Here is a 13,639-nt window from a genome sequence, read left to right on the forward strand (position 1 = left end):
CCCATTTTCCAAAGATTGCCAGTGTGAACCTTCTCATCCACTTCTGTCCAAGCCCTTCCTCCTTCCTCCTCCTCCCCTCCTTAAGTTGGGGGAATACAAGTGACTATTTAAGTAAATCCCCATAGTCCTTCCCCTTTCATCCCCTGCCTCCTCAGATATAAAATCCTATGCCAACATAACACAAAGGGAGTAGAAAAGAGTAGAAAAGAGCCACTTGTTAGAGATGGCACAGAGGAGAGTTCAGGTAGGGCAATGGGCTAAATGACCTCTGAGGATCCTCAGACAATTGTAGGATTATTTAAGCAATGAGTTGATTAATCAAGGCTTCAAAATGAGCATGATAATGAAGTCTCTAACTTTGGGGTCTTTAGAGATATACATGTTCTGTGAATATCAAATCCATTCCTAACTGGAGTGATACCCTGATGCCAACCCAATCATGCTAAAGCCAGAACCCCAGTCTATAAGTTAGAAGCCTTTGGGGAGCCTTCTCCGTTCAGATGTCCCCTTTGCCTTGTCCAGTGGTGCGGGTCCCCCTGGTTAGATTAGAGCTAGTGAGCTGGCCTCAGGGGGCCTCTTACCTGCATGCCCAGGCAGATGGTGTTGAGCATGATGAGGGCAAACATCAGGTACTCAAAGTAGGAGGAAGTGACGATGTACCACACCTTGTACTGATAGGGGTTCTTAGGGATGTAGCATCTCAGTGGGCGGGCTTTCAGGGCATACTGCACACACTGGCGCTGAGATACATCATGCCCAGAGGCATCAGAGACAAGAAATCCCCCGGAGGCAGTGAGGGATAGGCATATACTTGTGGGGGAAACTACATGATGGCAACTGTGGTCTTGTGGTCTGATAGCTTGAGGAGGTGCCCAGTCTGCTCAGGGGGAGTTATGCCATCTTGGTGAGGGCTTTGAAGCCTTCATTGGAAGTCTCACCCCATTTGTTATTCTGGCTCTCACCCAGCTGGTGAACTCCCCAAATACCTCCCGATCTCTATCTTGGGCCATTTATAGTGTTCCATCCCAGGTTTTCTAACCACACATCTCAATGGATACAAGTCAGTTGGAGATTGGGCACTACGGGCAAATGAAGCCTTTGATGCTATCCCAAGAGGGGGTAGTTAGTTGTATCACCTTCTTTGTCTAGATGGGCTCTTTTTATCTTCTTGCTAGATCTGTCCCATACTCTAATCCCACCTAATCTCCTTTGGGGTTATGGGTAATGAGAAGCCACCCCCTTTTCCCTCCATCCCATCTTTAAGGGCATTGAGGGTACCTGGTTCTTGTCGAGCTCACAGTTCTTGTATTCAGTCTCACCCTGCTCCTGGAAGGTGACTATGATAAAGCCCACAAAGATATTCATCATGAAGAAGGCGATGAGGATGATGTAAACGATGAAGAAGATGGCCATCTCCACATGGTTGTTGTAGATGGGGCCCATGTCCTCAGCATGTGTGTCAATAGCTTTGTAGAGTAGCCTATGGATGAATGAAGGGAAGTGAGGGAATGGGGAAAACTAAGGCAAAGTTGGGAAGAGTCTTGATTGCCAGACTGATTTTGGACTTAATGATAGCAATAAGATTCAGGCTATGATTGTTTTAAATATTTAAATTTCTTTTAAATGAACAAGTTATTCAACTTAAATTTAGGGGAAAGGGAATAAACATCTGCAGTTGTTTTCAGTTGTGTTTGACTCTTAGTGACCCCTTCTGGCATTTTCTTGGTAAAGATACTGGAATGATTTGCCATTTCTTTCTTCAGCTCATTTTATAGTTGAGGAAAGTGAGGCAAACAAGATTAAGCTACAGCTTGTATGTGTCTGAGGTTGGATTTGAAGTCAGGTCTTTCTGATTCTAGGCCTAGCACTCTATCCACTTCACTACTTATTTGCATTTTTAAAATATCTACTATGTGCCAGGCACTGTGCTAAGTTCTTTACTGATATTATCTCTTAATCCTCACAACAACTCTGGGAGGTAGATGCTATTATGATCTTATTTTATAGTTGAGGAAACTGAGGCATTGTTAAATGACTTGCTCAGGGTCACACAGCTGGTAAGTGTCTGAAGCCAGATTTGCACTCAGGTTCCTGACTCTGGGCCCAGGGCTCTATCTAGTGCAACACCTAGCTCCTCTCCCTCCTGTCTTCTGTTTAAAACAAAAAAGCCTTCTAACAAATATGCATATTAAAACAAAATAAATTGCCATTTTAGCCATGTCTGAAAAATCACAGGGTTATTGTAGGGAAAACCATTAAAGTGCTCCAGAAATGGTACTTCCATAGGCACTAAAGGGCTATATTGGAGGTTTGTGAGAATGGTAATGATGTGATGGGATTGACATTTGTAAAATAATAATAACCAACATTTAGATAGTGCTTTCAGGCTTGCAAAACCTTCACATACATTAGCCCACTGAACATCACAATTATTCTGTGAGGGAACCAGCTATGTAGCACAATGGCTAGAGTGCAAGTCTGGAGTTGGGAGGCCCTGGGTTCAAATCTGGCCTCAGACAGCTATATGAACCTGGGCAAGTCACTTAACTCCCATTGCCTAGCCCTTGCTACTTTTCTGGCTTAGAACTAATGCTAACACAGAAGGTAAGGATTAAAAAAAAATCCCCTAAAGCAATTATCCTGTGAGGTGGGTACTAGAGTGTAAGACAACCTCCAAAAAACAGATAAGGAACCTCAGAGTTAGCAAGGCTATCTGCCTTGCCTATGGCTACGGAGTTAGTGAGTGTTAGAGGCAGGATTCCAACTCAGGTGTTCTTGGCTCCACCCCTAGTGGGCTGCTGGCTCTTTGTGCTAAATAGTAGCTGGTAAGGAATATTCCTACTATTCTATAAGGTTTGTGCAATGAAGCTCTATGCCACCACTTATGGCCTGTAGCAATTATAAAATGCTTCCTGTGGCATATGATTCCCAGGGGAAACCAATTTATTTTGCCACTAATCCTTGGCCACTCTGCTTGGTGGCTAGGTAGCCCAGGTATCCTACCAACTTGCTTTGGGAAGGGGATTTCTCCTCCTTCTCCTTCTCCTTCACCTCCTCCTCCTCCTCCTCCTTCTACTTCCCTTCTGTCTTAGGATCAATACTAAGTATTGAAGTGGGGTAAGGGCTAGGCAATTGGAGGTAAGTGACTTGCCCAGGATTACATATCTAGGAAGTGTCTACGGCCAAATTTGAACCCAAGACCTCCTTTCTCCAAGCCTGGCTCTTTATCCACGGAGTCACCTAGTACCCTTCTAATGTAGCCATTGCCATTTTCATATTGTATCCTACCCCACCTTTCCCACTCCCCACACTCACTGGGGCCATCCCTCGAAGGTAGAGACAGTGAAGAGTGCCAACATGGCAGACAGCACATTGTCGAAGTTGAAGTCATTGTGTAGCCACTCTCGGGGATATACTTGCATCTGGTTAGGGTCCCCATCTTTGTACACATAGTAATAGCCCCTGAGTAGAGAGAATTTCAGTCATTTGAATGGCTTAGCTGAAAGTCCTCTTTTGGAGCCTCCCTTCACCCCAGGGAACCTCAGATATCCCATCTTCAGAAAGTGGTGGGAGGGCTTATAGCCCACAGGAATCTCCCAAATGCATAATCTTCTGTCTCCCCCAATGATTGTACTTCTTTGTAACAAGGGAGTTCTCTGAGGGAGAGGGGAGGGTTTGGAAAATAACAGCAAAATTAATGATGATAAAGAAGTTGCAGATGCCATATCTCATTCTGGAGGGAGACTATGGAGGGGGCGGGCTTTCTATATGATCAAAAGATTTAGAATCAGAAAGAACCTTAGAGATGATTTAGTTTGACCCGGAGGCAACTGACATCTCAAGAAGGGAATGACTTACCCAAGGTTAAAGAGTTAGTAAATGGAAGAGCCTAGGTGAGGAAGAGGAGGTGGAGTGTTCTAATTGACCCTCCCCTGGTCTTATTCTTGCATAAGATTGTGGGATCATAGATTCAAGGTTGGAAGGGACCTCAGAGGACATCTTGTTTAATATTCCCATTTTCCAGATGAAGAAACTGTGACTGGGGTAGTTAAGTGGATTGACCAAGGTCATGCACATAAACAGTCAGAATTAAAAGTCAAGATCCCTTCATTCAGATTTAGGATTCTTCTCCCAGTACCACATTGCCTCTCATTTCTTCCCAATTTCCCCAGTCCTCCGGGCTTTAAATGCTATCAGATCTTTCTTTTCCATCACCCATTAGGCCAACATCCTCTTTGCTGACACTGAAGTCACATTCCTGGGCAGCTCCAGGGGGAGAGCTGGGGAACCCTCACTTGATCATGCCCAGGTGAGGAGGTTCCTTCAGAAGTTTTAGGGGAAGCAACTTACTTGCACTCAGGTTCTGTCATCTTAGATAAGTCATTACAGCTGTAGAACTTCCCCTGAGGAAGGGTGGGGAGAGGGAAGAAAGATAAGGTGGGAGAGAGAGAGAGGAAAAAAAAAAGAGACAGAGACAGAGGAGGAGAGAGAGAGGTCTTGTCATGGAAACTGAATTAAAAAACAGGATGAGAAGGGCATCATAATAGTGCAGAATTACTGATTCTGAGAGCAGCAAGTCTTCTTGCCTCTATCACATTCAAGAAAGGGAAAGCTCAAAGCCTTTGAAGAAAGTAGGATGGGATGAAGTTGATCATTATAATAACAGCTTAAAAATAACATTGTTACAGTGAATAATTACATTGTTAATGATATGACAATCTATTAGAATGCAATGTAACATAATATCATGTATAATCTAAGAGCTAATTGTTACATATAATATACATTGTTCTTAATAACATTGGGACAGCACTAATAACTCACAGGATTGTGGGAATGAAGGTACCTCGTTTATGGCTTTTTAACATTCGTTTTTTACATTTTGAGTTCCAGATTCCCTTCCTCCCTCTAGCTCCTCCCCCACTCGCTGAAAAGACAAGTAACATGTCAATTATACATGTAAAGTGTCATTAAATATCATCTAATCTGATTCCTCTTTTTTTTTAACCTTGCTTTTTTCTCTTAGTAACTACTCTAAGACAGAAGGATGAGGGCTAGGCAAACAGGCAAATGGGGTTAAGTGATTTGCCCTGGGTCACATGAGTAGGAAGTGTCTGAGGTCAAATTTGAACTCATGTCCTCCTGACTCCAGGCCTGGTGCTCTATCCACTGTACTACTTAGCTGCCTCCTTTTTATTGATTTAAAAAAAACATTAAAAAAATGAAGTTCCAAATTCTCTTCCTGTCTTTAGACCGTTCTCCACCTATTGAGAAGGCAAGCTACGTGATATCAATTATACATCTGAAGTCTCAAAAGTCCATCAAATATCATCTAGTCTGATTTCTCTTTTTGAAGGCTGTATTTCCTACCTGTACAGTTTACAGGTAAGGAGTCTGAGCTCTAGAGGAGTAAAATGACTTGCCCCCAAATAATAGGTAATAAATGGCAGAGGGAGGATCTGAACCCAAGTTCCATGACTTCAAATCCAGATATTTTTCTACTCCACTACTGTGCCTCTCACAGAACAGGATGGGCTTCCCAGAGATTGGGCACCCCCCTAGCCCCAGAGGAAAACATCAAAGGACTTAGGTCCTATTGTTCCTTCTCCCTCTATAAAAGGGCAAATGATATGGGTTCCTGGAGGAACAAATGCTCCACTGTCTTCAGAGAGTCTGTTGCTGCCTTCTTCCCTAAATATTCCTTGGATCAGATTGGCCTATTCTACAAGGAAAGGCTAATTGCCCTGTGTTTAAGGGTTGGATCATAGAGAAGCATCTCTTACTTTAAAAAAAATTGTCTTTTCCCAATAAATAAGTAGTTTATCTCATTCTTATACCTACTCCCTGAAAAAAAAATCCTCTTAGCAAGTGGATCCATGCAAATATAAAAATGTTGATGGCAGCTCTTTTTTTTGCGATAGTAAAAACCTAGAAACTAAGGGGGATGCCTATCAGTTGGGAAACAAGTAAACCATTATGGCATCTGGATGTAATGGGGGTCCCTTACCTTGAAGAGCTGGACTCCAATGCAGGCAAACATGAACTGCAGGAGGGTGGTGACCAAAACAATGTTCCCAATGGTGCGGATGGCCACAAACACACACTGAACCACGTGCTGAGTAATGGAGAATGGGTCAGGGTAAGGACAGCCTCACAGCTGCCTAGCTATTAAGGGAGTCCTAAGAACAAAGCTGAGTGACCTGAGAGGGGATCCCGTTGCTGGAAGGAGAGCAATGGACAGTGGACACTTCAAAGGTCCCAGGAAGAACTTGAGATAAGAATCCAGAGTAGATGCAATGACCAGTTGCACTGGTGAATCAGTGTATCCACCTGAGCTTTGGTGGGGACTGTTTTTGAGCTAGGCCATCCATCCCCAACTAGCTCTGTGTTACTTCCCCTCCCCTGGGGAAGAGGGTCCAGGGCCCACTCAGGATTCACCTTCAACCCTTTTGCCCTGTTGATGGCTCGGAGAGGTCGGAGCACCCTTAGCACCCTGAGGATCTTCACCACAGAGATGGCACTGGATCTGAGGGAGTGAAGTGGGGAACAGAGCATTAGGTGGGGAGGGGGAGTGAGACCTTTGCTGTAACTCTGTGCTCTGTCTGGGTAACCATGCAAGGCTTGTTCCTTCTAAGAATTCAAGTAGGTTAGTAGCCCCCTTCCCCTAAGTCCACTCCTCTCTCTCCTTCAAGTTCCATCCCATCTTGTTTCTTCTAGGTTGTGATCACTTTTTTTAAAAACCCTTACCTTCCATCTTAGAAACAGTACTGTATATTGGCTGCAAGGCAGAAGAATGACAAGGGCTAGGCAATGGGGGTTAAGTGATTTGTCCAAGGTCACACAGCTAGGAAGTAGGTGAGGTCAAATTTGAACTCAAGACATCCCATCTCTAGAACTCGTTCTCAATCTGCTGAGCCACCCTACTCTGGAACCGGAACTCCGTAATGATTCCAAGACAGAAGGTAAAAGTTTAAAGAAAGATACTATATAATGAGAAGCTGTTGTTATTGCATGAAGCTCATGTATCCTGGGCTACAGGAGAGGCACCAGGAGCTTCAGGAATTGCCTACTCTGTGGGTCAGTGTTGTAGACCCCCTGGAGTCTCCTTCCCCAGGCCTTGTCCCTAATCATCACTCACTCAATGCCTGTGGAGATGAGGGACACAGCCACGACCAGCAGGTCCAGGATATTGAAGTAGTTGCGACAGAAAGAGCCTTTGTGAAGAATGGCACCGTAAGTTGTCATCTGTGGAGAAAAAAAAAAGTGGATTCTAAGGGGATGGAAGGGACTTGAAGAAGTTTCTTGTCGATGCTGCCATCTCTCTCCAGACTGCCCACCTATGAATCAACTTCTCTTTCTACTGGGAAGTTCTTTTATAGATGGAAACTGAGCCCCGAGGATGCTGGGAAACTTGTAAGGGCAAACAACTAATTATAACATAAATCAGGGCATGAAGTATGCCCCAAATGGTACAAAGTACCAGATGAATGTTGAAGAGGGGGAGATCATTTATTACCAAGTTAATTACCATAAAAGAGGTGGCTTTTTAGCTGAACTTGGCAGGATAGGGAGGATATAAATTGGGACAGCTAGGTAGCACAGTGGATAGACCTGAATTCAGATTCAGCCTCAGATGCCTATAAACTGTGTGATCCTGAGCAATTCACTTAACCTGGTTACCTCAGTTTCCTCTAATGTAAAACTATCTGAAGAAGCAAATGACAAACTAATTTAGGGCCTTTGCTAAAATAACCCCAAATGGGATCATGTGGAATTTGAAATGACTAAACAGCAATAACAAGAGGAGATAAACTGGTAGAAAGAAAAGGGAAGGCATCTTGGGTAGAGGAAACTGCATTGACAAAATTGTTTTTGTTTGAATATATTTTTTGAATACTTTTTTGAACCTTTACCTTCTGTCTTAGAATTAATACTATGCATTGGTTCCAAGACATAAGAGTAGTAATAATGGCTAGGTCAGTGATGGTGAACCTTTTTATGCAGGGGCCCATCCCCACCCTGACTGAGTGCTACATCCTGCCCCTCCACTTGGCCCCCCAGCTACCCCTTATCCCAGATGGTTGGTTGTGTGGAGAAAGCACTCCCACTGGGCTGCTGGGTAGAGGGGCAGATGATGAGAGGTGTGTGGAGAGGGGGAGAAGAATGGTCCCAGCACTCTGCTCCTCTCCAGCTATGTGCCACTCTATGAGCTATTATCCCTTCAAACCTAGCTCCTCTCCAACCCTACCACAGGAATCACCTTCACCACACACTTACCACACCTTCACCACATTCTCCACAGAGTCTGTGCTGCACCCTCATGAAGCATGTGAGCCCCACCTCAACTCCCCCCTTACTCCAGATTGGGGAGGGAAGAATCATTCCCATTGGGCTGCTGGGCAGAGGGGCTAGGGAAGTGAGGAATATCCTGAGGCTCATGGAGTGGGGGAAGGGAACAGTACCACCCCAAGTCCTTTAGCTTTCAAGTAATGAACCCTGGTGGGTGATTGCAGGCATGCCCATAGAGAGGGCTCTTTTTGTCATGCATGCCATAGATTCTCCATCACTGAGCTAGGCAATGGCAGATAAATGACTTGTCTAGGGTCACACAGTGTGAGTCTTGAAATTTCTCAGACTTGTGAATGTTAAAAAACTTCCCCATTGGGGAATTCTCCATTGGAACAATTCCCTACTTGGACCATTCCCCATTTGGAAAGTGAGAACTCTACTTAGATCAGAAATGGGAAGACCTCTACTCCACCCATACTTAAGCCTGCTTTAGGGGAGAAAACTCCTTGATGAACAATGAAAAGTATTTAAACCTATACTTAAGCCATGCCTATTTTTAGAATTAATTACAAAGGGGTGCTAAGTACCTATAAAGGTCAGGCAACTTGTGAACTTAAAAGGAGCAAAGAGGAAAAAAACTTACACAGAGATTCTAACCTACTCAGGTGTGGATTACTAAAAGGATTAATCTACTCAGGTGTGAATTCAGAATGGGCTGTCCTTTGGAAAACATCTACTGTGATTGGTAGATGGAAGAACTTAGGGGAGGTAACATAGGAGAAAACCCGCTATATAAGAAAAAGGACAGACTGTTGAGAAAATCTCTGGAGATACACAGGCTCTTGAGAGACAATCTCTAAGGAGGTCTTTCAAAGGAGGCTGACTCTGGCTGGAACTCCCTCTGGGGAGACTCTGTCCCCTTGAATCCTCACTTGAACAGATCTTATGGTGAGTGAATAGGACTGACTGATTTTTTCTTTTAGGGCTTAGGCCTGGGTTGGCCAGGGCTGCCTGGGCCGGTCTATTCTTTTCTCATTTATTTCCTTTTCCTCTCTTTCTCTCTTTCTTTAATTCCTCATTGTATTATTAATTAAAAATCTCTATAAAACCCAGTTGACTTGGGTATATTCATAATTGGGAATATTTCCCTGGCGACCACCTTATATTTGATTTAAAACAAGACACTGTAGTGAAAACATATTTTCTGCAGTCACAATTTACTCACCCACTCTTATATCTACTACAATTTAAGTCTTCCACTATTTAATCACTACAGTTTAAGACCTTCAACTATTTTAATTACTACAGTTTATGGCATCCACTCTTTTAAATCTTACAACAGATAGGAAGTGTTTGAGGCCAGATTTAATCTAAGGACCTCCAGTCACCTAGCTGTCCCCTTGAAGCACAGAATATTTATAAAGTAGTAGTGAGAAATAAAATAGGTTGAGTCAAATGGCAGAGGGCCTTGAGTGCTAGGCTAAGAAGTCTGTACTTTACTTGGGAGCCAACAGGAAATTATAAGACTTGATTTAAAGAAAAGGTTCCTAATAGAGTAATCCATATACAGGCAGCCAGTGGCTCAGTAGATAGAGTAGTGGACCTGGAGTCAGGAAGTCTTGAATTCAAATCCAGCCTCAGACACTAGCTATGTGACCCTGAGCAAGCCACTCAACCCTATTTGCCTTAATCCACTGGACAAGGAGATGGCAAACTGAATGATCAAACAACAATCCATAAATGGAATGGATTGCCTTAGGAAGAAAGGAGTTAGTTCCTTAAGAAAATTAACCTCCCCCCACCCCAACAACTCTTACTTTCTGTCTTAGTCTCAATTGCAAGTTGGAGGAGTGACAAGGACTCGCATTATTTCTTGTACAGTTGTCACTTGTAGATGTGCTTTTCCTTCCTACTAGATTCCAAGCTCCCTGAGGTTAGATGTTGCCTTGTTTATCTTTGTACCTTGCACATAAATGTTTACTGAATGAAAGAATGAATGACATTTAGCAGATGGTGGGTTAGAGAAGAGTTGTACAGATGTGAACTTTTGGAAGCTCAGACCTGACCACATGGGCCATTCTGATGGAAAGAGAAGCTTTCCCAATTGTGACTAACAAAGGTCAAGGGCCCAGTATAGATACCAGGAGCTACTCCAAGGACAATTAGCCTATAATAGGTTGGGAATACTGAGAGAGTACAACTGAAGATTGCCCAGTATGCTAAAATTGGACAGCAACTTACAGGGGCAACAAAGGCTCTATACATCCACTCTATTCCTGTCTCTTGGATTATGGGAATAGAGATGCAGATCTTATCCATCATCCATTTATTTTTCATTCATTATGTGCTCAATAAACACAATGTCTTTTTTTTTTTAAGAAAAACAAAAAACCCTTCTTACCTTTGGTCATAGAAGCAACACTAAGTATCAGTTCTAAGGCAGAAGAGTGGCAAGGGTTAGGCAATGTGGGTTAAGTGACTTGTCCAGGGTCACACAGCTAGGAAGTGCCTGAGGCTAGATTTGAACTCTCCACTCTAGACCTGACTCTCTATCATTATACAACATCCTTTGTTAAGCACTGTTGTGAATACAAACCAGATGTAGGTCCTGCCCTCAAGTAGTCTCCTATATAATAAGAAAGGGAGGTGAGTGAAATAAAAGTGTGTGATACTCAAAGGAAAACATCTGGCAGGGGAAGGTTACTCTGATTTAAATTTCCAGGACCCTTTCTGGACCGTTTATCTAAAAGCCTCTGGGACAAGCCTAGGAAAGGGACCGATAAGAGACCAAAGACCCCTGATTCAAGGACAATAAGTCACTCAGTTGCTCCCCTTATCCCTTGAGTGTTAAAGTAATGCTTTTATATCTCACCTGAATTAGGCTAGAGAGCATGTGTTTTAGATTGTAAACCAAGGCTCAGTGTGGATGCCTGACAGGGGAAGAGGAGAGGAGGGGTCTTGCTTTGTGTTATGAACCTACATATTGCCTGCTTGTGCCTGGTCAATTTGGCCTTCTATAACCCACCGAAATGTCCCTTTCATGAAAGGAGTAAACGACTGCCTCTTTTACTCTCATTTTCTGACTCTTGATTCATAATTTGCAATAAGGGGCTGGTGGTCATTTTGCATCCCACTCAGAGGGGAGATGGTAGGGTATTGTTTTAGTTGAGGCACTCATGGGACAAACGGGGCCTTGCCTCCTATACTTTTGTAGGGTGGTTGTTTTCTGTTTCTGAATGCAAATTTTAATCCCATGGGATGGTTATTTCTGTCCTCTCCCTTTTTGGGGACTTCCTGGTTAATAGCCTTAGCTAAGTGTGGGCCTGGGATTAGAGAGGAACCAATGACCTTGGGACATGGGATCGGAATCTCAATTCAGAGAGAGGCCATTTTTGTCTGGGGATGGGCAAGGAAGATGGTATTCTAGGACAAGAGAGAATAATGATAGGCCAGGTTAGACCCTGGGAACTATAGCCAGGAAGAAAATTTAAGTGTCCCCTAGGCAGGAGTTGAGTAATTTTATTTGTACTTCCTCTGGCATTACAATTTATGAATTAATATATTTCTATTTCTTTCATGTATAAACCCTGGAAAACCCATTCTTGGGGTTTGGAATATATGGCAGATGAGGAAGGAGGGAGTAGATACCACACTAAGGCATCTAATTATGCTGCCAATGGCAAAAGCAAGGAACAAGATAATTAGGGGCTGGATTTAATAGACTCCTGAGCCCAGGGAACCAAGCAGGTTCAGGAGTCAGGAAAGTTTAGCAGGCCAAGGGACTAGGGAAAAGTTTAGCAGGCCAAGGGACTAGGGAAGTAGAAAGCAGAGAAAATGGAAAGCACCAAGGTTTGGGTATAAGCACCCCTGGAGAAGCTACCTGGAGTAGGTGACCTGGCAAGGTGAAAGAGGAAAGGGTCACGGTAGCTCTGTTACAGCCTGCTTCTATTAGCTGGTTAGGCAACTGGATAAGAACTCTTTCCCCTGTGGGACTCAAGACTTTTTAATTTGGAAAGTCTAGTTTATTGCCTTTGGGCTGATTTAATCTTTCCTTCAAGATATGGATTGCCTCCTTTAGTAGCTGTATGACTCTGGGTAAAGTTACTTAAATCTTTTTGTGCCTCAGTTTCTTGATCTGTAAAATGGGGGAATATTAGATTTCATGCTCATCTAAGGTCCCTCTGAAGTTTAAATCTATGATTGTATGGGAAAGTGGTCAGAAGCATAGTCTCTACCTTTCATTCCCACCCCCCACCCCCCAAGCTTCTCTAAAACCTTAGCCAGGGAGAGGCACCTAGTTGACTTAGCCTAAAAAGTCATGCAGGCAGATGAGGGCCCAACCCCCAGAGCTCTTCCAGAGCACTCACCTTGAGCACAATTTCAATAGTAAAGACCGTAGTGAAGGCGATGTCAAAGTAGCCCAGGATCTGAGGCAGGGATGAAGGAGTGATATAAGAGGGGGGAAAAAGAAACCAGTGAGTGTCAGGGAGGTAACCATGAGATCATCACCACCACCCAAAAACAGAATAGATGAAGAACTCATTTACATTGGACACTGTGCTGGGCATGGTTCAGAAGATGCTGTACAAAGGAGATTGAATATTTGTTTTGAAACCCTTACCTTCTGTCTTGGAATCAATACTGTGCATTGGTTCCAAGGTAGAAGAGCAGCAAGGTCCAGGCAATGGGGGTTAAGTGACTCGCCCAGGGTCACCCAGCTAGGAAGTGTCTGAGGTCAGGTTTGAACCCAGGACCTCCTGTCTCTAGGCCTGGCTCTCAATCCACAGAGCCACCCAGCTATCCCCGCAGGAGTTTTCAACCTGGGGTCCTTGAACTTAAAAAAAAAAACCCAAACAAATCTTTGATAATTGTATTTCAAGATAATTGGATTCTTTTATACTCCTACATATTTTATTTTGTTTATTATATTATTCTGAAAAGGAGTCTATAGTCTTCACCAGATTGCTCAAGAGGTCCATGAAATAAACAAACAACAACAACAACAACAACAAAAAACACAACAGTTAAGAGCCCAGGACTTAAAATCCAAGACTTGACACTGATAGGAATGAACTTGTGGCATATATATAGAAAAGAGTCCTAGAATCTCAAACACATGCAGAATAGATGGGATTAATATACCTTGTAGTAGTCACAAGCTTAGGTGATGGGATAAACTATCCCTGGGAAAGAACACTGAGGGGCAACTTGGGGATTCAGTGGATGGAGCTCCAGGCCTGGAGTCAGGAGGACCTGGGTTCAAATCTGGACTCAGACACTTCCTAGCTGTGTGACCCTGGGCAAGTCACTTAACCCCCATTGCCTAGCCCTTGACCTTCTGTCTTAGAGT

The 13,639-nt window shown here is 43.5% G+C and overlaps 1 protein-coding gene and 1 long non-coding RNA gene across 3 annotated transcripts in view; one reads left to right on the top strand and one right to left on the bottom strand.

Annotated features, from left to right (window-relative positions):
• CACNA1S (calcium voltage-gated channel subunit alpha1 S) overlaps nucleotides 1–13,639 on the bottom strand; it is a 108,886-nt gene that overhangs the window by 32,467 nt on the left and 62,780 nt on the right. For both annotated transcript variants that reach the window (XM_007481120.3, XM_001368020.5), the window contains exons 19-26: nucleotides 12,657–12,716; nucleotides 7,139–7,245; nucleotides 6,439–6,526; nucleotides 6,008–6,115; nucleotides 4,351–4,403; nucleotides 3,316–3,462; nucleotides 1,279–1,480; nucleotides 582–740 (exon numbers count right to left, since the gene is read on the bottom strand). In XM_007481120.3, coding sequence (XP_007481182.2) covers nucleotides 582–740; nucleotides 1,279–1,480; nucleotides 3,316–3,462; nucleotides 4,351–4,403; nucleotides 6,008–6,115; nucleotides 6,439–6,526; nucleotides 7,139–7,245; nucleotides 12,657–12,716 — 924 coding nt within the window. The remainder of the gene's footprint in view (nucleotides 1–581; nucleotides 741–1,278; nucleotides 1,481–3,315; nucleotides 3,463–4,350; nucleotides 4,404–6,007; nucleotides 6,116–6,438; nucleotides 6,527–7,138; nucleotides 7,246–12,656; nucleotides 12,717–13,639) is intronic.
• LOC103104355 (uncharacterized) overlaps nucleotides 1–13,639 on the top strand; it is a 36,967-nt gene that overhangs the window by 13,257 nt on the left and 10,071 nt on the right. The gene's annotated exons all lie outside the window — the stretch shown is intronic.

Source organism: Monodelphis domestica, chromosome 2 (genome assembly GCF_027887165.1).
Source record: "Monodelphis domestica isolate mMonDom1 chromosome 2, mMonDom1.pri, whole genome shotgun sequence".
Taxonomy (NCBI): Eukaryota; Metazoa; Chordata; class Mammalia; order Didelphimorphia; family Didelphidae; genus Monodelphis; species Monodelphis domestica.